This window comes from Macrobrachium rosenbergii, chromosome 4, assembly GCF_040412425.1.
Source record: "Macrobrachium rosenbergii isolate ZJJX-2024 chromosome 4, ASM4041242v1, whole genome shotgun sequence".
In the NCBI taxonomy this organism is placed as follows: Eukaryota; Metazoa; Arthropoda; class Malacostraca; order Decapoda; family Palaemonidae; genus Macrobrachium; species Macrobrachium rosenbergii.
This window is the reverse complement of record NC_089744.1, coordinates 33,654,733-33,679,348: the sequence shown is the minus strand read 5'-3', so window position 1 is coordinate 33,679,348 and position 24,616 is coordinate 33,654,733. Positions and strand designations below refer to the sequence as shown.

Genomic DNA, 24,616 nt, shown 5'->3' with positions numbered 1-24,616 from the left:
TAGACCATCTCTCATCTTGCTCCAGCCTTGGCATAGAAGATGGAAGAACAGGTGAAGGGGATCAATTCCTTGACTCCTTCTCGGATATCATAAGTTGACTCCGAATCCATCAGCATCTATTGTCGGGTTCGAGTCCTTGTTCCCCTCCTCCTTGGACTTTGTATCAGTGATCCAGATCAATCATTACCTTGTCCTATTAGGAAACTGGTACTTTCCGAAAAGGCTCGACATTCCTAACCTGGATGTTGTCGACATTTTCGCCAGTACCATCTCTCCCAAGGAAGAAGTGTCTAAGGACACATCTTTCTCCTGGCTTCGTGAAGTGATCGAAGGAGGTACTTGGCAGCTGTCTATGACGATACTAGTACTTTCCACCCGAGAGCTCACGAAGTCAATGGCTTGGTCCATCCCTTGCATTCCGGATGTTTCTGTCGGTCTGGAAGCAAGATGTGGTCTCATAGACCACACTCTTGTCTTCTTCCTGTGGTGTTGCCCACAGGCCCTTGGAACCTTTTTTCCTTGGTCCTGTGGTGGCTGCTCAACAGGTTGTGTTTTCTTACCCGGCTCCTTCAAGAGGACTAGTAGCATGTCGCCTAAGGTGTTGGTTCTGGAAGTGAGAAGGATACCGAGAGTGACTGGCCTCTCCTCCTCCTCCTTCCTCGTTCTCCTCCTTCGGGATGAGAATAGGACTCAAACTGATACTTGCTGGATCTGGCATCTCATGCGGTAAGGCTACACATCAAGCACCTGTTCTATTTTTCTTTTAGAATCATGGAAGCAATTCCACTCCTTCTAGCAAGGGGAGGAAGGAAACATGCAATAAGGGAAACCCTATCTCAGGTTTTTATACATGAACTTACCTGTTGTTTACATATAGCTGTAATTCTCGATCTCGACAGAAAATTCAAAACTGGCGGTCCCGCTAATATATGGTCAGGTGATACGACTACCCCGCCCTCTACCGGGTACCTGGATCCATTTCCATCAACAACTAATCATATTTTCTCTGTCGGGGATGGCGACTAGTCGTCTGCTCCTCTTCAGGAAATTCATCGGTGCTTTTCGATATTTCTTTGGTGAAGTACCCACTTTTGTTGACGGTTCTGGCTTGTTTTTGGCTTTGGTTGAGATTTTTTCTGGTTATGTCTGATTCAGGATCTCAAATTAGATATTCTGGGGTTGTAAAACTCGAATGTCTCGGTCTAACATAGAGCCTCACTCTTCTTGCTCTAACTGTAGAGGGAAATTGTGCACGAATCTGGATAGATGTGATGAATGTTCGTCTTTGTCTGTGCTTGATTGGCAAAAGTTGGCTAAATATCAGGCAAAATTAAGTAAAGATAGGGCACGTAAGGCTTCGGCTCAGAAGTTCCTCCCAGAGTAGTAGTATTGCCTCTTGTTCTGTTCCTGTTACCCCTCCTGTTCCTATTCCTGCCCCGGAACCTGTTGTTTCCGAACCCACTACCGTGTCAGACCTTCGGGCAGAATTTGATGGTAAGATTTCGGCTCTTTTCTTTGCGATAGAGAAGATTGGCCAGGATGTGAGTGCGATGTCTAGACATCGAAGTGTTGTGGAGGAGGTGACTGTTCGTCCCCCTCTTGCTCCTAGGTCTAGGCCTCTGTCCGGCTCCCAGGGCTCAGGGAGAAGACATGCCGAAAGCCGAAGGGGAGGCGAGTGGGGTCTGCTCACGAGCAGTTGCTCCCTCTAACAGTCCTGTTGCGTCCCAGGCTGTTGCAGCTCGCCATAGTAAAAGCGATGCGAAGTGTCTTCTTGTGCTTCTGTTTCGCGTGAGGAGGAGTTGGAAGCAATCAGAGTCTAGTAGGCCGCTGAAGAGACGCAGAGCTTCCTCTCCAAGTCAAGTTCCTATCAAGAAACTTTTGGCACGTTCTCCTCTTCCGTCTTGTAGCTTTTGGGGATAGCCCAGAGATCTCTTCTTCTTCAGGCAGTCCGGATGTACGTTCTACGGATCGTAAGCGCGGCGCCTGATCCTCTCCTGTTAGCATGCAAGTAGCGGCTTCCTTCCCGTTGGATCCCAAGTCGGCTTTTATGCCTCCGGTTCCTGCCTCCCTTCGCAAGAGGACAAATTGGACAAGATTTTGAGACTTTTCGAAGGTTTTAAAGCACCAGCACTTCAGGATCCTTCTGCAACTGAGGCTCCAGTCTCTGCTCCCGCTCACGCACCTGGCGCCGCTTCGATCGCGCTCCTGGGCGCCACTTCGCCCTTCTGCCCGACCGCCGCACTCCCGACGCTACTTTGGCGCTTAGCGCTCTCACAACACGTTTCCAAGGCGCACAATGTTTGCGCTTCTGGCGCTACCGTGGTTTTTGGCGCCTCTTTGGCTCTCGGATCTTCTAAGGCTCCTGACTCCTCTCAAGCTCATGTTTCGGATACGCTTGACGCGGGTCGGGCACTTGGCGCCTCGTGACGTTCGGCGACACTCAAGAGGATAACGCAAGTTTGGCTCCCGGAGATGTTTCTATCCGCGGTGCTCCAACTGCTTCAGAGATTCTCTCCCCAGTTTCCGATGTTTCAGAAGTAGATGATGTTCCGTCTGCTCCTACGTCCAACTTTAAGCATCTCTTACAACTTTTTGAAGAACATTTTCAAGAAGACTTTGCTCCAGCTACCCTTCGTCTCCAACTCGCAGTTTGCCAAGGATTTTAAACCTCCTTCCTCTAGATTTCTGAAGCTGGTCCTGTCTGTTTCAAGCGAAAAGAGCTCTCCGAAGGCAAGAAGGATGGTTGAGCATGAAAAGATCTCAGGGTAAAACATCTTTCTGTTTTCCCTCTCAACTGTCTTTTAAGTCTCGTTTGTGGTATGAGACTGGGGAAGTCTTTTCCTTGGGAGACTCTGCCTCCTCTCAAGGGGATTTCTCCAGCCTTGTGGATTCTGCCCGTCGCTCAGCTTTTCTTCATCCAAAAGTCGGCTTCTCGTCTTGGAAATTGACCATCTGGTGAAGAGTTCCTATAGGATCTTGGAGATCTTTTCTTTTATTGACTGGTCTATAGGAGCCTTGAGCAGGAAAGTGAAAGTCTGTGATCTTCCCCCCAAGACTGCTACGGATCTTGATGCTATTTTGGCCTGCCTGGACAAGGCCATCACGGACGGAACGTCAGAAATTGCCTCAGTGACTGCTACTGGCATTTTGAAGAAGAGAGCACATTGGATTTCGTTTGTCGCGAGAGGAGTCTCCAGGAACCAGAAATCTGCTCTACTTTTTGCTCCTTTGTTTAAGGAATCCCTTTTTCCCGCCACGATAGTTAATGAAATTTGGAGGCTCTCTCGCGAAGTCTACTCAAGACCTACTGGCTCACTCTTGAAAAGACCCAGGTTTTCGACTTCTCCAGTAGTACCCAAGCCTTCTTTCCCTGTATCCTCTAGGCCTTCTCGTACTCCTTCTCGGCCCTTTTCCCGTGCTAGAGGAAGAGGAAAATTCTCTTCTCATCCCCAGAAAGCTAGGGGTACCAACCGATGAGTTCAAGGTCCTTCATGCGACGGTTGGAGCCAGACTAAAGTCGTTCTGGCAAGTTTGGGAGGCCAAGGGAGCAGAACCCTGGGTGATCAACGTTCTGAGAGAAGGCTACACCATTCCCTTCTCAGAGAGTCCTCCTTTAAAGTCTTCGCCAGTAGACTTCAACGTATCATCCAGGGACTCAGAGAAACTTGTAGTGTTGGAGGAGGAAGTTACTTCCCTCCTTCAGAAGGGAGCCATAGAAACAGTCCTCGAACCTTCATCTCCGGGGTTCTACAACCGTCTGTTTCTGGTTCCAAAATTGTCAGGAGGATGGAGACCAGTCCTCGACGTAAGCGCCCTGAACAAATTTGTGCTTCAAACACCATTCAAGATGGAAACCACACAGTCGGTTATCAATTTCCTGAAGGAAGGAGACTGGATGGTGTCCTCGATCTCCAGGACACATACTTTCATGTACCTATCCATCCGAGATCAAGGAAATTCCTACGGTTTGTGTTCAGAGGCAGGACTTTTCAATTTAGGGCTCTTTGCTTGGCCTATCAACAGCCCCACAAGTTTTCACAAGGACGATGGCTCCAATTGCGAAATGGCTTCACTTAGAGGGAATTCACATTTCCCTTTACCTCGACGACTGGCTGATCCGGTCTCCGTCAAAGGCCAATGCATGAAGGACCTACAAAGGACCCTTTCTCTTACCGACGAATTGGGACTCATAGTAAATCTTCCAAAGTCACAACTCTCTCCATCTCAAGACTTGACTTATTTGGGAGTTCGGATGAACTCAGTTCTTTTCAGGTTTTCCGACGTCACAAAGGATCGAGAAATGCCTGCTGAAAGTGAGATACCTGATGGCAGCCAAGACTTGTTCTGCCAAGGAATGGATGAGCCTTTTAGGCACCCTCTCATCGCTAGAGATGTTCGTCAGTCTGGGAGGCTACACATGAGACCTCTTCAGTTCTTCCTACAGCAGACCTGGAACAGGAAGAAAGACACGGATTCGTTTGTTTTTCCTCTATCCACTCGAAAAAAGCAAGACCTGTCGTGGTGGAACGACAGGAGCAAACTAGATCGAGGTTTGTCGCTGAGACAGAGGAACCCAGACCTGATGTTGTTCTCCGGCGCTTCAGACGAGGGTTGGGGAGCAACATTGGGGATCTTCAAGTGTCAGGCAATTGGTCTTCATCCCAACGGGACTGGCACATAAATGCGAAAGAGTTGAAGGCAATACATCTAGCCTTGGAACATTTCTTGCTTCTGGTGGAAAACAAAAGATAGTAGTGCACTCGGACAACTCCACAGCTCTGGCGTGCGTGAAGAAACAAGGAGGCACTCACTCCTTCTCTCTGTTTGAGATCACAAAAGACCTGCTTTTGTGGGCGGCAACCAAGAACATAGAGCTAGTAACTCGCTTCATCCCGGGAGCTCTCAACGTAAGAGCAGATATCCTCAGCAGGTCACTCCAGGTCATTCCGGCGGAATGGACCCTCCACCAGAAAGTTTGCCAAGGCCTGTGGAAGGTTTGGGAACTCCCATGCTAGACCTGTTTGCAACGAGGAAAACCGCAGACTACCTCTCTTTTGCTCTCCTGTTCCAGACCCAGAAGCATTAGCGGTGGATGCCATGCTCCTGGACTGGTCGGGTCTCTTCCTTTATGCATTCCCTCCCTTCAGGATGCTGGGAGAAGTCTTGAAAAAGTTTCGAGCACACAAAGGTGTGTCAGTGATCCTAATAGCTCCATGGTGGCCAAGAAGATCATGGTTTCCAGAGCTACTGGAGAAAGTAGTGGATTGGCCAAGGAGGTTGCCATTCAGATCAGACCTTCTGTGCCAGTTGCACAGCAGAAAGTTCCACAGGAACCCGTCAGATCTAAATCTGACAGGGTTCAGACTCTCGAGCGACTCTGCAGGAGGAGAGGCTTCTCTAGAAGAGTGGCGCAGGCAATGGCTAGATCAACCAGGCCCTCGTCTACAAAGGTCTATCAAGCGAAGTGGGCGCTTCAGGGAGTGGTGCTCCGAGTCTGGAGTGTCTTCCACTTCTACGACTCTAAGCCAGGTGGCAGATTTTCTTTTGTTTCTGCACAAGGAGAAGAAATTGGCTGTCAGCACGATTAAGGGGTATAGGAGTATGCTGGCGGCAGTTTTCAGGAATAGAGGTATAGACCTTTCCTCGGACAAAGATATTGCAGAACTCCTTAAATCCTTTGCTACCACTAAAGGCAAATCTCTTCGTGTGCCGCATTGGAATTTGGATGTGGTGCTAAAGTGGCTTACTTCCAAATCTTTTGAGCCTTTGAGTTCCTGCTCCATTAGGAATCTAACTAAGAAAACTCTCTTTCTCTTGGCACTGGCCTCGGCAAAGAGAGTAAGTGAGATTCATGCTTTGGACAAAAGAGTTGGTTTTTGTGCGGATAAGGCTGTAGTTTCCTTCACCTTGGGTTTCTAGCTAAGAACGAAAACCCTAGTAATCCGTGGCCAAGGGAATTTCCCATTGCTAGCCTATCCTCCTTGGGTGGAAGGGAAACGAGAGACTTCTCTGTCCGGTCAGAGCATTGAAATTCTATCTGGACAGGACCAGAAATGTAAGAGGAACTCATGATTTTTTATGGTGCTCAACTAAGAACCCCAAGAACCCTCTATCTAAAAATGGGATTGCTTTCCTTTTGAAAGAACTGATACAGGAGGCACACAAGGAATTAAGGGATGTGGATTTCCCCTTAGTTAAAGTGAGGCCTCATGAAATTAGGGGCTATTGCAACTTCTTTAGCCTTCAAGAAGAACATGGCTTTAAAGGACATTCTAAGTTCAACTTATTGGAGATGTTCGTCTGTTTTTGCCTCGCATTATCTGAGACAGATCCAAACCACATATGAAGACTGCAGTACGTTGGGCCCCTTTATTGCGTTTGACACAGTGATGGGCAAGGAAACCAGAGGCTCTAGATCCTCTCCTTAGTTTCCTTGGGTGCAGAAGTTTCTTTTTGGTCAACTACTAGAGCCTTAGAGGTTAGATGGCCTAGTAGGTCTAATTTTAATAGGTTGGTGTGAGTTTTTATGGTTGGGTGATATGATGGTGGATGCTTTGGTACTGTGCCATGAGCAGGGGCATTATATGCTTTGGTTGATTGTGTCGAAGACGGCTGGGCCAACAGACCTTTCTCCATATGGCAACCTGCGACTGAGCTACTAGGCCCCGCAGTTGCACTAAGGATAGCAGGTTACAGAGGCAGTAACTGAGAAAACAGCTTCCTTAGCAGGTAAGGATCCAAAGTAAAGACGTTTTTTCTTAGCCTGATGATCTCAGGTTTTTTCCATTTAACACTTACAGCTGTCCATGCCCACCGCCTCAATGTGGCAATCAGCTATATGTAAACAACAGGTAAGTTCATGTATAAAAATGACATTTTTATAATAAAATAAGATTTTATATCATACTTACCTGTTGTTTACATATAAAACATTCCCACCCGCCTCCCCGCAAGGGACAAGGGGACATAGAAAATATGATTAGTTGTTGATGGAAATGGATCCAGGTACCCCGGTAGAGGGCAGGGTAGTCGTATCACCTGACCATATATTAGCGGGACCACCAGTTTTGAATCTTCTGTCAAGATCGAGAATGACAGCTATATGTAAACAACAGGTAAGTATGATATAAAATCTTATTTTATTATAAAAATGTCATTTTTCTTACTGCCTCCGACTCTTAGATTCTTCCCAGCCTATATTGTATGAGTTACGTTTCCTCACTCATGCGAAAAGGTCCAGTATCTGACATTTGATCTTGCAGTTCCTACACTCCAATCAATATGTCAGAGGCACGGTACTCCCCCTTGCCCTTTCAACCAGGAGGCGTAGCCCAGGCATGCAGAACTCTAGTCAGTTCAAGGGACTCACTCAGATTCCTCCCTCCAACCAGCGAGTCTTCCTAATGTAAAGGATGGATGGTTTGTATATCGTGTCGGAACAAATCACAATTTTTAAAAGTAAATTGTATTTTTCCTAACTATACAAACCTGAGGTCCTTTACATTACATTTTTATGCCTGCCTCATGCCACCCCTCAATCTGGACCTGGACCAAAAGGCAAACTGGAATGTTTACATCCGGGCAGGCGGGTATTCCCCGCTTACCTGACATTAGTTACTGCCTAACCACCTTGTTCAAGAGTTTAACGGCTGTGTCCAGATTTGCCGTAAGTAATTCCTAATGTTAAGGACCTCAGGTTTGTATAGTTATGAAAAATACAATTTACTTTTAAAAACTGATTTTTGGAGGGAAAGTCCCTTTATCGTCTGAGCCCTGACCTAGACTTCTACTCAGACGCCTCAGACCTAGGCTGGGGAGCCCTCCTGGGGAACTAAGAAGTTCCGGGACGTGGTCCCCAGAATAACAGAGCCTTCACATAAACGTCAGAGAGCTGAAGATGGTTCACTTGGGACTTCAGTTTTTCTTGACCATGGTCTGCAACAAGACAGCGGTAGTTTGTGCAGACAATATCACGGCCGTAACGTACATGTGTGAAAGCAAGGCGGCACTCATCCCTTTTCTCTCTGCCAGGCAGCAAGGGATCTTCTCCTTTGGGCAGATCAAAATCAAGTGACTCTAGCCACTCGATTTATTCAGGGAAAACTTAAATATTTTGGCAGACAAGCTGAGCTGTCAGAAGCAGGTCCTTCTCACTGAGGGGACCGTGGATCCCATGGTCTATCTGGATCTTTGGAGACTATGGGGCAGGCCTACATTAGACCTGTTTGCCACCTCAAAGAACTATCGCCTTCTTCTCTTTTTTTCTCCAGCCCCGGACCCTCTAGCATGGGAAGCAGACGCCATGCTGCAAGATTGGTCCGATCTGGATCTTTACGCTTTTCTGCCCTTCAACATGGTCAGAGAGGTGTTGAACAAATTTCGATCTCATTACAACATAGCTGTGACCCTCATAACCCCGTTCTGGCCCCTGAAAGAGTGGTTCCCAGGCATTCTATGGTTGATGGTGGACTTTCCAAGACTCCTTCCCCAAAACCATTTTTACTCAAACAACCCCACTTCTGGAGATACCACCAAGGGTTGTCTGCTCAGCTAACATGCTTCAGACTGTCCACAGGCTTGTCAGAGCGAAAGAGTTTTCAAGAGGAGCTGCAAAGGCTATTGTAAGATGCAGGCGTCAATCTTTTAGCCGCAGCTACCAGGCTAAGTGGGCAGTTTCCGATGATGGTGTCTCAGGCACAACGTCTGAGACATCTAGAACACAAATTGTTTAGTTCCTCCTTTATCTAGGAGCTCTAGGAATTTGTCATCCTCCACCATTAAGGGGGAGCTGTTTAGCTCAGTTTTTAAACATAGAGGCCTGGATCTTTTGCCAAACTCGGATCTTAACAACCTCATCAAGTCCTTTGATACGTCCAATTAGAGGAAGGTCGATCTGGCCTCTTGGAACCTGGATGTAGTGTTGAAGTGGCTGGCAGGTCCCTCCTTTGAACCCCTTTGTTCCACTTCTCTGAGGAACCTCACTTGTAAGACTCTCTTCCTTGTGGCTTTGGCTACTGTTATGTGTATTAGTGAGAGTCAAGCCTTCGATAAAATGGTAGGATTTTCCCGAGGAGACGCAGTTTGCTCCTTTACCATAGGTTTTTTAGCCAAGATCAAGAACCCGTCCAAGCCCTGGCCCCGTTCATTTACCATTAAGAATTTAATGGACATCCTTGGCTCTGAAGAAGAAGAGAGAGCTCTTTGTCCTGTTAGAGCCCTGAGGTATTACCTGAGCAGGACAAAAGATCAGAGGGCCATCCAGTAATCTCTGGTGTTCGGTTAAGAACCCGTCTCGTCCTCTGTCTAAGAATGCATTGTCATTCCTCCTGAGAGACTTAATTTCTGAGGCCCACTCTCAGATTCAGGAGGACATTTTGCCTACTTTCAAAGTGAAAGCTCATGATGTTAGAGCAGTCTCTACCTTTTGGGCTTTCAGGCACAATATGTCCCTTACTTCCATTCTTCAGTCGACCTACTGGAAGTGCAAATCTATCTTCACGTCTCACTATTTAAGGAAATTGAAAGTGTTTGAAAATTGCCATGGGTTGCCTCTACTTAAGTGGAGCCTTGCAGTGGAGGACAGGCCTGATGACTAGCAACCCATACACATGTGACACTGGCCTGGTGCAGTACCAACATTAAATACAACCCGACAACACTGTCACCTACACTGAAAAAACCACAACCCACCCACTAAGACTGGTGGGTACTCCAGAAGCATTGTACCCCCAGGCTCCCCAAAACTCGAAACCCTACACCAAGGAGAAAAGACAATAGGAGAAAAAGAGTGCTTCTTATGAATCTTCCCCAAATATCATGCCAGCCACTGATAATAGCCCCAAGGTACTGCAATTTTCAAACACTGTTTCAACTTCCTTAAATAGTGAGACGTGAAGATAGATTTGCACTTCCAGTAGGTCAACTGAAGAATGGAAGTAAGGGACGTATTGTGCCTGAAAACATTAAAAGTAAGGTTTTCTTAGGATTTTTAATGATTTTCAACAATTTTTTGGTTTACAATGACTTTCGGTTTACTACGCAGCGTAAAAACGGAACCCCATCATAAACTGGGGACTGCCTGTATTTACCTGCAGTAGCTCTCTTACCAGGCAAGGAAATGACAAGCGTTGCATTCAGTGCTGGCAGATTATTCTATTTCAGAGTCTTTATCATACCTTAATGTTTTGGAGTATATTATGTCCATGTGTCCCACCTCCATTCAATAATTACTTGGTAAGTTACATATATGGAAATGTTTTTTTCATAATATGGAAATGTATTTTCATAATAAAATTAGTTTCATATATACTTATCATTTAATTACTATATTAGAGCCCTCCCTCCTCCCCTCATGGACATGAGGGTGTAAAGGAATTGTTTAATGGCTGCCAAGTTGTTCCTGTGTTCCCTGATAGTTGGCGAGGTCTGTCACCTAGGTAAAACAATTAAGAGCACTTCTGCAAAATTCAAAAAAATTGCCATGCGAGGTAGATACTGTACTTTAGCTCTAATTACTTGGTAAGTATGTATGAAACATAATTTTATTATGAAAATATCATTTTTATGTCTTGGCTTTAAATTTGTGTCATGATTTTTTATTTGCATGAAATGTGCTGCTGTCATTTATCCATTCTTTATTTTCAGTTTTGGATGAGGCAGACATCTCACTGTTGAAAACTTATGTAAGTATTCATAGCTTATTTGAATACACACTGTACTTGGTTGTCAGAGGTTCCAAAGATCACTTACATAAATCTTAATGCTTCAAAAGCATATGTTGTGTGTGAGAAACCCATTGATTCCAAATGATCTTGTTCATAATCACATCATTATAAATGTTGTCAGGTTTTCCTTTGTGAGATTAGGTGTGAAATCAATTTTCTTTGGCCACTTTGTCTTGTGCACTTTTTGCGTGAACCCCACTAGGTCTAGGTCTTCATTTATCCCCCTTCATGGAAGATACTTATTGCTACTCTGATTACTTGTTCCTTATCCTTTTCCATCACTGGTCTAAACTGTCTCAGTCTGTTTTCCAGCCACTAGATACCACATCTTTCCATCACTTCATTTGTAATTTGATCTTCCCACCACTCAGGTCATAAATCGTAATATTCAATAGTTTCACCTTTGAAAAATCTTTACCATTTTCCTTGTCGGTGCCCACATTTCTAATGCATAGAGTAATATAGGTCATATGTGCTTATCATAAGTCTTTGCTCTGTACTAATAGGGTATTTTATATGTGTAACTTATGAAGTAATTACATAGCTATTAGTTTCTACTTTAACAGGAGCTTTAGAATTGAAATTCGCTGTAGCACTATTTTGCTTTGATGCAGTTTAGTACCCGCCCACTTCTGGGGAAATACAGGTACAACATAGCTGAAGAGCTCAATTCGTTTCTGCCTCACAATGACCATACATCGGTTGTTCAGCAGCTTTGTTTTTGAAGTTCAGGAGTTTCACTGGATGGTTTTGATTATTTTCAAAGGATTTGGTGATGTATTCTTTACTTTGGTAGCCTCTGCGCTACATTTTTCTAGCTTAGATAAGCTTAGCTTAGCTTTTGTGGATTTTGACTCAAGTATGACTAGTAACCGGTATTGCAGCAAGGGCTACAGTACTAGGTTAACCTAGTTGCAAGCTCTAGACAAACATGATAGTTTCTCCCAAGAGAATGCGGTATGTACGTACATCTTAGGTTTTTTGCTAAGAACAAGAACCCCTTCTAATCCATGGCCTCGTTCTTTTTCCATTCAGAGTCTTACGGAACTGGTGGGACCTTCAGATCAAGAGAGAGTGTTGTGCCCAATGAGAGCAGTGAGACATTGCCTTGAGAGAACCAAGAATATCAGAGGGCATTTTCTTAACCTCTGGTGCTCACTTAAGAATCCTTTGTGTCCCCTCTCCAAGAATGCTGTTTCATTCTTTTTTGTGAGACATTATTGTGGAATCTCACTTAGGTACTCCAGAAGATGGTTTACCTTTGTTAAAGGTAAAAGCCCATGAAGTGCGGGTGGTAGCCACATCGTTGGCTTTCAAACACAATCCCTCTCTGTCTACAGTTATCCAATCAACTTATTGGAAGTGTTGCTTGGTCTTCACCAACCATTATTTACATGATGTAGAGACAGTTTTCGAGGACTACAGTACGCTGGATCCGTTCTCCGCGGCTGGTGTGGCACTAAGGAATGAGGGGTAGGAATGATCCTTCTATTTTACCCTATCTCCTAGCCTTGTTTAAGGGGAGTGCTGACTCCATAAGGGCCCATTATAAAGTAAGTGCTTATAACTAACTTATGAATAAAGGGCTTTGCTTCAAATTTTTACCACTTATTCTTCAACAAATGAAAATTTTCATCGTGGGAAATGTAGAAATTCGACTTCTAAGTTAATTTTATTTTGCATTTGATAAAAAGATTTTAAAACTTTTTAAAAATAATATGCAAAAAGAAAGTTTCACTAAAAAATGAATTTCCCATATACAAAATCAAGATATATAGTTATACTACACTCTGTAAAAGTTTCATCGAATTTGGTTCAGTCTTCCTGGAGTTATAAGCTTTTATTTTGGAGAAAACTGCAAAAGAAAAAAAAAATTCATGGTTATTTTGTAATAACTTTGAAACTATGACAGTTAGAAGGCTGATTTTTGCATAAAAACTATTTTGTTATATATGAAATATGCCCTGAAATTTTCAATATAAACAAATGAATGAAAATGTGCTCTCTCTTGATTTATATGTTACCTAAAATTTGCATATATATATATATATATATATATATATATATATATATATATATATATATATATACACACACATACACACCATGTACATATATATATATATATATATATATATATATATATATATATATATATATATATATATATATATATATATACATATATATATATATATATATATACATATATACATATATATATATAAACATACATATATATATATATATATATATATATATATATATATATATACATATACATATATATATATATATATATACATATATATATATATACATATATATACATATCATACATATACAGAAACACACATATATATAATATATATACATATATATATATATATATATATATATATATATATATATATATATATATATATATATATATATATATATATATATATATTATATATATATATATTCTATATATATCATACATATACACACATCACATGCACAGGAACACACATGTAAATAATCATAATTACTTTTAATGTATATATATTGAAAACGATGTAAATAATTATATATAGTTTATATAAAAAACCTATTATATTATTCTGCCATTTTGTATATTTATATATATATATATATATATAATATATATATATATATATATATATATATATATATATATATATATATATATAACCGTATATATATATATATATATATATATATATATATATATATATATACAGTAAACCCCCAGTATTCGCATTCTCACGATTTGCAGACTCACGCATTTGCGGGTTTCTCTGTAGAACATACAGTATCTACCCATTATTCGTGGAAAATTCGCAGTCGCTGTATTTTTCACTGAGAAATATTCAGTAATTACTGTATTTTCATATAATTTTCATGAATAAATGCATGTTTTGTGATAAAACTATTAAAATACTCAGGTGTAAGCATTTTTACAGTGTTTTTCTTGTGTTTAAACTATCAAAATAGGCAGTTCTAAGTGTTTTTAGAGGGGTTTTAAGTATTTGTGGATTTTAGCTATTCGCGGGGGATGTGGTACTCATCTCTCTTATGCGAATACGGGGGTTCACTGTGTATATATATATATATATATATATATATATATATATATATATATATATATATATATATATATATATATATATATATATATATATATATATATATATATATATATATATAAAATATATATATTGAATATATATATATATAAAATAAAAGGCCCATAAAACACTATTTGAACTTTAATGATTTGTGTTACAAGAGTATATACACAAAGCATATATAGGTGTGGCAGTATATATACTCTTTTAGCACATCATCTCCCCATATTTTACCAGTGAACAGGGGCACAGAAGGAAGTGCTCGAAATATATGGTTGCAACATTCAAATACTGTTTTATGGGCCTTTTTATCTTCATATTATACTATTGTATTACAGTAAAGATATTCATATATATATATATATATATATATATATATATATATATATATATATATATATATATATATATATATATATATATATATATATATATATATATATATTTTGGCATGGTCTTTAAAAATGCTAATAAATGTTTATTTCAGAGTTTAAGTACTAAATATGACCCTAATCATGCTTCCAAAGTATTAAGCTAACTTTTAAATGAACTAAAGTTAGTTGTAATTTTATTTAAAATTTAGCTTATTACCCTTAAAAAGGAATACAGTAAATGGTTGACATAAAAATTGAGTACTGCATAGTTTCATAATAGCGCATTTACAGTAGGTGCGCACGTATACTAATGTTACCCCTAATTCATGGGATGCCGTTTTCTTTGTCACTTAGAGTAAAAGCCATTTTCTTTGCGTCACTAGGCAAAACGTCATGTGTCAGTCAACAAAAGTACAGATCCATAAAATATCGAAAACGTACATAATGTTCGTAGAAGGTAGTAAAGTACAGGCAAAATTCAATCAATTTAAAATTATATACTTACAGGTAATGACATACAGAGAAATAATAAGTTGTAAAAGTATGTTTGAGCGCTAACTACGAATGAGAGAGAGAGAGAGAGAGAGAGACTGTAATAAAGTAACTGTACTGATTTTTGTATCGTATTTATGCATAAATATATAAATACAAATTTTTCATTCTGATTTTACACCTAAAAACATGAAAACTTAAAAATTAAACACACTTTCTACAGGGTATCATCTTTGAAAAATGCAGTAACTAAGGGTATCACATCTTGTAAAAGTACACCAACTGAACGTGCTGTAATTACATGCACATACAGATTGCACCAGCACTTTTCTCCAAGGTGAACAGAGTAATTTTCAAAGAATGACACTTATACAACTCTGTTTTACATCTCTGATATTACATTAACGAATTCATTTTATCAAATGAGCGTGACTGAACAACCTCATCTCAAGGTCATGTTAAGTCCTTGTGACAATGGACATAATACTTGTATGATATTTATGTACAGAAATATAAATATAAATTTTCCTTATCGATTTTACAGTAAAAAGCATGAAAACTTATAAATGTACTTCAAACATTAAACAAGCATTTTCTGCAGGGGTATCATCTTTGAAAAGTGCAGTAACTTTGCAAATGGGTATCATATCTTGTAAAAGTACACTAAGTGAATATGTTGAAATTACCTTTGCATCATATTTATGCATGTACAGAAATAAAAATAATACATTTTCGATACAGATTTTACACAGGAAAGCATGAAATGCATTTTTCATAGAGATTTTACACATGAAAACATGAAATGCATTTTTCATAGAGATTTTGCACATTAAAACGTGAAATGCATTTTTCATACAGATTTTACACATAACAGCAGGAAATGTATTTTTTATACAGATTTTACACATAAAAGAATGAAATGCATTTTTCATACAGATTTTACACACAAAAGCATGAAAACTTGTAAATTACTTCAAAAATTAAACACTCACTTCTGCAGGGTTTCTCGAGAATTTCGTGTGTCTGTGAAAAAATCGCGTATGCCCATTAGTTAGGTTCCAGTGAAAAGTTCGTTTGTGTGTGAATTCACATAACTCGAATCGTAAGATCACTGTATATATATATATATATATATATATATATATATATATATATATATATATATATATATATATATATATATATATATATATCAATATTGTATAATGTTTTGCCCATAACCTATAAAAAAAATAGTAGGCTATATGCTATTAGTGCAAAATTTTTTTTTAATAAATTATAAAAATAAATGCCCTAATGAGGTATGACCAGGACATGGTGTTCTAGGAAAGGTTGTTCCCATCGTTTTACACTCACCCTAAAGTTTTCTTTATAACCTATAAAAATATATGCTATCAATATAAATTTTCCACATAAACTATATATGCTACAACTATATATATTTTCCGTTCAGATATTGGAGAGGCAAATAAACTAACAACTGCGAGGATAAAGTAAACCAACGCTGAACAACCAAGCCTACACAAGTCACGAGTCAGACAACAACTCACTGCAGTAAAATGAAGCTTTGTGGTCTTATATAATTATCATAATATGAAAAATAGTAACCAGTAATTAGAATAGCAATAATTAGAATACCACAAATCCCTTACTTAGATATGGGTGTTCTGGTGTTGTTGCTATCCCAGGCAAGACAATTCCTGTTTTCTTCGTCCCTCTCTTGTAACAAACTTACGAGACGCAATCGTTCAAATTTCTCCCTTTTGCTTATGGCAATGGAATTGCATGAATCCACTACATGGTATGAACCAGAACCACACACAAATCGAGATGGTTTATTGGTAAAACCCGATGCTCTGTTTGGAACTGTTACCTGCTCAATATAATTTCATATTTCCGAAAATACACAGTAAAAATATGTCAATAAATATAAAACGTAAGTGTACTAGTTGGCATGTCACATCTGTGATAATGACTTCAAAATATTGAGATACATAGATATATATTTACTTTTTTTATATTTTGTTTGATATTCTTTTAGAGAACCAACAAGCTCTTATTGTAGAAAATGGGTAGTTTTAGTAGGATACTGAAGTAAATTTCTCACTTTCTACTATCCAGAATTGGCAAGTCATACAAATATTATATGACAATTTGTTGCTCACAGGGCGATATCGAGATACATAGATACATATTTACTCTGATTATGTTTTTTGAGAGAGAGAGCCAGCTTTTATCGTAGATAATGTGTATTTTAGTAGGAAAGTAAAGTATATTTCTCACTTAGCCATAAAAAATCATACAGAAATTCAGTGCTGCTCAAATGCTGGTAAATGCAGTGAACAAAAATGGAAAAAAAACCCACTTAAAATTTTTTTTAGTAATAATATTTCAGTAAATGTTTATTTAGACATATACCAGTCCAAAACTGTAAAAAACTAAAAATCGATAATTCCTTGAAATTTGGCAATCGGCGCGCCCCTTAAGGTTGTTGAGTTTTGGGAAGCTGGGGATACTTGGTACCTGGAGTACCCTCCGATCTGTGTTTTTAATGGATGGGTAATAAGTTTTGAATTGGTGTTCAGGTAATATAGTTTTTATGGTCGTGTTTGGCTGGTGTATGTTCACTCCCAGGGCAAGGGCAATTGTTTTGTTTAGCTTCGTCAAGTCATAGGAGTACTCCCTGACCACAAAGCTCCCACTGAAGTAGGGACAATTCCTAATGTTACCGGTCATGTCCCTACGGGTCGAGATGAGCAACGACCGAGAGGCAGTGTCTTCCTGCTCTTGCTTTCTCCCCAGGTAGGATACAACAAGCATTACCACAATGCTAGCTTTTTATCTATTTCAAATGCATTTCCATTCATAAATGGTTTTGAGTAGTGCTTGTCCATGCTTCCTGCCTCCTATCAGTGTAAGATTCAGCTGTGTAATTACTTGGTAAGTTACATATACAGGCAGTTCCCAGTTATCAGGGGGGGAGGGGGTTCTGTTCTGAGGTTGTGATGATAACTGAAAATCGCCGCTAACCGAATATCGGCGATTTTGGGGCTTATCGGCACCTAAAAGCGCCGATTTTTGGTTATCAACGGCTCTGTTAGGTATGTATTGGCTCCAATACCCAATTATCGGCACCATTAAGTGGAAATCAGCGATTTGTGGCGCCAAAAATTGCCAATTTTCGTTGCTAGACAAGCGCTGTAAAACTGGATCGCCGTTAACCGGGCACTGCCTATATAAAAATGAAATTTTTATAATAAGATAAGGTTTTATATACACTTACCAAGTAATTACATGATCGGAGCCCGTCCCTCTTCTTCACACATGGACATAGAGCATAAATGAACTGAGTTCTTCAGCAATGTTGTACCTGTACAGCATAGTAGGGGGGCACTTACCTGCACCAAAACAAAAGTGCTACCGCGAATTTCAATTCTAAAGCTGCCGTTAAAGTAGAAACTAATAGCTATTTAATTACTTGGTAAGTATATAGAGAACCTTATTTTATTAATTTGGGACTTTGAGAATAGAGAGGTCTATTGGACGAAGACCTGTGATAGTGGAGTCCACTCACCCCTAGTGCATACCGACACCGTTATTGTGAGCGATCGGGGGTTAGTAACCCCGGCATTATGGATAGCTTTTTTCTCTGGTATATTTAGCAATAGTTATACCTATAGAAATGAGTGCTATTGGAACCATTTCACTGGGTGACACAGGTCGAGCCCAGAAATAGATTTTTCCTTTGTCAAAATCCCTTTTTTATATATAAGAATAGTTATCCTGCCTTTCCATTTGATCCAGGCTGCAGCTACTCATTTTCTTAATGCCCTCTTAATCCCTGTTTCTCAGTCCAGTGTTTCCCCATGGCAGCAGAAAAGTTCTGCCTTTGCTAAAACCTGCCTTGCTACCACATAGTTTGCCATTTCTCTTTCTTTTCTGTTTGTGCTAATACATAATGAAAATATCTTGCTTCATGCATTTCTTGCAATCCTAAGTGTACTGTAACACCATTTTTACACCAGGCACACTGTCCCCCTCCCATCACACACACACACACACACACACATGCACACATACACACATACACACATCCACATCTTTCCTGCAGAGCCACATGACACTTCCCTGACAGTGCTTTTTCCTTTGCTTCCTTTCTAGTCACCGTAAGCTTTGTTTTATTTATACTTTGATTTCCAGTCCTCTCTGTATGATGGACACGCCTAGTACTAAGCTTCCTGATGAGGCAATATATCTTCATTTTCACTGCTCCCTCCTTAGATTTTACTGTTAACACCAATTGAGGGCCTCAGAACCAGAAGGTTGTAAACGCCACTTTTTAAAAAAATGAGTAAATCGCCCTCAAAGTCTAGCATTCATTACTCTGCTTCTAAGAAAGATATTGATTTAAACTAAGTTTCATATGAAAGCCCTACTCTTTAGAACTTTTTGTGAAAATTTGAAAAAAATTGTAGGATGTGCTGAAAAACCAGCGCTAGCATTCAAAATGTCCGCTAACCCCTCACATCTGTGTATATTCTAGTCATAACCAGCACTTAAACCATAATGAAATGTGTAAAATGATAATAAAGTGTTATTATATTCGTGGTATAACAACAATGGATGTATAATAATAATAATAATAATAATAATAATAATAATAATAATAATATTGATGAGTAATCAATATAGTGTGATGGAAAATAATAATAATAATAATAATAATAATAATAATAATAATAATAATAATAATAATGATGATGTTGACGATGATAACCTTCCATCATCATAATGTTTAACCATTAAAACGGCTGGCCTACATTACGTGCAGGCACGAGTTTGTCTGTACACCGAGAAACATATTCTTGGCCTGCATCGTGCAGTAACTTAACACTATTTTTTTCCATGACGTTTCATTCCTTGTCCTTTTTCTTCCTCTTGGCCGTTGCACGACATCACAGTGATCATTTTCATTACCAGAGGAAGACATAATGGCGCTAAATAAGGGATAGTATTAAAAACAAATCACAACACTACGGACATTCAATTTCGCCGTGAAAATCACTAGACTGGGAATGTAAACAATAGCGGAGATGTAAACTGCGCGGTGATTGGCCGACACTTACGAGCCCCTTATGCGGGAAAATGCTGATTGGCCTAGAACTGAATACCCGTTTAGTGACGCGTGCTCTCATTGGCTTGCTCTGAGCTGCTGCACATGCAACCTTCTGGTTGTAACTGAGCTCTTATGAGGCTGTAAGCTCCGCGCGACATCACGTTTGTTCATGTAGCTTAAATCGATAATTCCTACTGTTCCAGTTGGGATTTCGACCTTACTGAAACGGCTGACTAGCATAGAAATGCCACAAGTAGACAGAGGAAACTTTGCCACATCCACTGGTATGCCTAACTCCAAATCGGTGGGGGTGGCGTTTACAACCTTCTGGTTCTGAGGCCCTCAATTCATCTTCATAAAGCAGCTCCCAGATACCTCCTCTTCAGCATTCCTTTGCAGTTTCCTTCATTTCTGTGATGAAGAGCAAGGAGTTTTGGTCTGATTCTTGGTGGATACCAACTTTTACAGTACCTCAGATTCTCCTGGCCTTGTTTTGTCAGATTGATTGTACAGTATAATTAATTGTACATTGTGAAATTCTTTATACATTAATTGTATGCACTTGTCAAATTGGGCATGTCATTTGTCTTGATGTTGATGAATAGAGATGAAGAGTTATGTTAAAGAAAGGAGTGTTGTAAGTTGCTTGTATGACATGCAGTAATGTTTGATAGAGTTCTATTAGTAGCAATATTAGTCATCCTCTAAATGAAGATATATTGTCTCATTAGGAAATTTATTATTTGGTGTGTCCAGTAGTCCTGGATAGGGTATAACATCATACATGGTATTTATTGATTTTGACTTGTCCATTTATTATTTATTATATCCTTAAAATTGAAATTTATGGGGATATTTTTAATTTTTTACCACAGGGTCAAGGTCCTTATACCAAAGTTATTAAGAACATAGAAGAAGATATTCAGAAGGCTGTTAAAAAGGTCAATGACCTAACAGGAATTAAAGAATCGGATACCGGTCTGGCACCCCCAGCTTTATGGGATCTAGCAGCAGATAAGCAGACTCTCCAAAATGAACAACCATTGCAGGTAGTGTATTGTGATTACTATTTTGATAGATTTTCTTTTCAAATTGCATGTTTATGTTATTGCATTCAATTAGCTACTAATCTATTAAGCACAGTGCTATTTGATCAAGGAAAATCTCTAGGCTTGTGTAATTTTTTGTACAGAGGGCAACAGGGCGGGCAAAAAAAATTTTCCTTTCTAGGTCAGACTTATAGAAAAGAAGAAAAAGAAAGAAAGTGGGCGACTTGACCACAAAGGAATAGATAGACCTGTGTCTTATAAAAATCTGGTAAACAGAAGTTGGAATAGGATTCAAAAGCATGCCAACATAAGGATAGAACCTTGTGAGATACACTTTAGGTATTGTATTATGTACACAACTGTACGAAGCGTTAGCATCTCAGGGTTAACATTTTATCAATTGAAGCTTGAATTTTATACAGAACTGAAGAATGGTCTCTTGATGCATTTTGTATTTTTATTATAATGGACTTTTTTTTAAAGAAATATGTTTTGATTGACTTTTGATTTTATTTCTTCTTGTATGATGAGAGAAAAGTGGGAAAACAAGTACTGTACACTGTATATATTTTGATTACTGTTCTAGGTGGCAAGATGTACAAAGATTATCAATGCAGACTCAGATGATCCTAAATACATTATCAACGTCAAGCAGTTTGCCAAATTTGTCGTTGACTTGGCAGATTCTGTTGCTCCCACAGACATTGAGGAAGGGATGAGAGTAGGGTAAGTATAGACATTGAGGAAGGGATGAGAGTAGAGTAAGTCATATTGTGTAACAAGTAACATGAATTAATGTCATTGTAATATGAAACTCAGTAAGGTAGACTGGGGTGTAAACTGAAATTATTCTTGAAAAATATTTTGGAAAAAAGTCTTTTCATATGTGTTTTAGGTGTTTAGCAACTAATAAATTATCTGTAAAGTATAGAAAGGTTTTTAGTTAACTTTTTATCTTTTGTTCATTTACAGTGTTGATCGTAATAAGTATCAAATTCATATTCCTCTTCCACCAAAAATTGATCCTTCAGTGACAATGATGCAGGTAGAAGAGAAGCCAGATGTAACTTACTCTGATGTAGGAGGATGTAAGGAACAGATTGATAAGTTAAGAGAGGTGGTTGAAACTCCTCTTCTCCATGTAAGTACCTTTTAAGTAATGACATATCCATTTTAGCATTGTGCAGCACATTTAGTTTGTTTTGCTCTACTATTTTTAAAAAATTGCATATTCAGTATGGAATGAATAGTAATGATCTATATGCTCCATTCTTTGGTGTGTGCCTAATGGTGACTGTTACATAATAAATTATTGCCTTCATTGTAGCCAGAGAGATTTGTCAACCTAGGAATAGAACCTCCTAAGGGTGTCCTGCTCTTTGGCCCTCCTGGAACAGGAAAAACCCTTTGTGCCAGAGCAGTTGCCAACCGAACAGACGCATGCTTCATCAGGGTCATTGGGTCTGAGTTGGTGCAGAAGTATGTTGGTGAGGTAAGAAATATTACAGTGATTCTCAAAGAAGTATAAGGCAAAATCTGTGATGGCTTGTGTTTCTTGACATTTCTCCTAAAGTATCCAAAGACTTTTAGAGCAGTTTTATTTATACCTGATATTTGACCATACAGCAGTTTTACTTGTGTTTGAGATTTAACTGTAATAATGTACTAAAGAATAATGTAGAGTTTTTATTAATTTTCATGGATAATTAGGCTTCTAGAACATTTCCTGTATAAAACTTAGGTATCAAATTTTGTCTGTATATTGCATAAGCTTTGATACCTTTGCAGAGTTGGTAGATTTATATTTAATAGAAGTCCCAAAATTATATCTTAACAGGGAGCAAGGATGGTTCGAGAATTGTTTGAAATGGCACGGTCAAAAAAGGCTTGCTTAATCTTCTTTGATGAAATCGATGCTATTGGTGGAGCTCGTTTTGATGATGGAGCTGGTGGTGATAATGAAGTACAGAGAACAATGTTGGAGTTGATTAATCAGCTTGATGGGTTTGATCCTCGTGGTAACATCAAGGTACAGTGATTACATTTTCAATAAATTATTAATTTCTTCAGCAAGACTATTGTATTTTATATATATATTTATATATATATATATATATATATATATATATATATATATATATATATATATATATATATATATATATATATATATATATATATATATATATATATATATATATATATATATATATATATATATATAAACATACATATACTGTACACAACATACAGTACATAACATACATAACTGTACACACATATACAATCGTCCCCTAGTATTCGTGGGGGGATTCATACCACACCCACCCATGAATACCAAAATCCCTCTAAAAATTTTTGTAACTTCCTGTTTTAATAGTTCATACACCAGATGTATACCTTAAACTATCATCTAAAACACTTTAATATAATTTCAAAGTCATCATACAACAATACCCTTAAAAATATATGGCTTATAGCTAAGTGTGAAAACTATTCAAGTTATCCCTATATCCAGGAACATCCATTTTTCCTCATATAGTACTGGAGCAGTCCTGTTTTCTTTTTACAGTACATAGGGAAACACTGGGAATTCACAAGTATAGTTGAATACTGTACCTAAATATTTAATATGCATTAAAAAATATATTTTATCAATATTTTTCTGTGTTTACATTAATATTAATTTTTGAAAATTAGTAAATAATTTGTAATTATAAAAAATGTATTTATTCATGAAAATACAGTAATTAGTGAATATTTCTCGATGAAAAAATGTGTGAATTTCTGAATTTTTTGCAAATAATTCAGGGATAAGTTCCACAGAAAAATATGTGAATAGGTGAAGCTGTAAATATCGGGCCATGAATTGGCAGGTTTTAGACTGTGTGTGTATATATATATATATATATATATATATATATATATATATATATATATATATATATATATATATATATATATATATATATATATATATATATATATATATGTATGTATATACATACATACATGTATGTATACATACATACATACATACATACATACATACATACATACAGTCAGTCGAAACCCGCCTATTCGTGGACCGATATTCACAGCTTCACCTATAATTACTCATATAGTAGTTCTAACAGATATAGGCTAGTATTACATATGTTATATTGTTGATTTAGTACTTACTTTTTGTATTGGTGTTTGGTTTAGGAGTGCAAGAACTGGTTCAAGTGAGTTGAAGGATTTTCCGCTCTGAAGCAATCACTGTCATTTTTCACATCTTTAATTGAAGAAATGTTACTCAAATCACTGTCAATAGTACATGATTCACTTGAATCTTGATCAGACTTGTTTTCAGTGGTACTAAGTATAGTGGGGTTTTTCATTATAATTTTCCAGCAGTTCACTCACAACAATGAGTCTTTTTTTTTTTTTTTTTTTTTAGTCTACCATCACATTTTTCAGCAATTTTGTCACTTTTCTAAGGTTGATTGTTATGTGTTTTTTGTGTTTTTAATTGGGTCCTGGCAGTATTTCAAATGTTGAACTATTGTGATGTAATCTGTAAAGATATGAATACAGGAATATCAATTAAATAACATAAATTTTTAGAAAATATATTTATGTACAATCACTCAAAAATGTTTTGCAACATACTTCAAAACTTTTCGGACAACAGCTTAGAATAGCGACATCTGGCGCTATTTGGCAACTCAGTTGTAAGCGCATG

At 38.3% G+C, this 24,616-nt stretch overlaps 1 protein-coding gene across 1 annotated transcript in view; it reads left to right on the top strand.

The window, feature by feature from the left end:
• Rpt1 (26S proteasome regulatory subunit Rpt1) overlaps positions 1-24,616 on the top strand; it is a 51,926-nt gene that overhangs the window by 6,610 nt on the left and 20,700 nt on the right. Inside the window, exons 2-7 of the mRNA XM_067093543.1 lie at positions 10,645-10,682; positions 20,716-20,889; positions 21,476-21,615; positions 21,862-22,030; positions 22,217-22,381; positions 22,727-22,918. Of these exons, the coding sequence (XP_066949644.1) occupies positions 10,645-10,682; positions 20,716-20,889; positions 21,476-21,615; positions 21,862-22,030; positions 22,217-22,381; positions 22,727-22,918 (878 nt within the window). The remainder of the gene's footprint in view (positions 1-10,644; positions 10,683-20,715; positions 20,890-21,475; positions 21,616-21,861; positions 22,031-22,216; positions 22,382-22,726; positions 22,919-24,616) is intronic.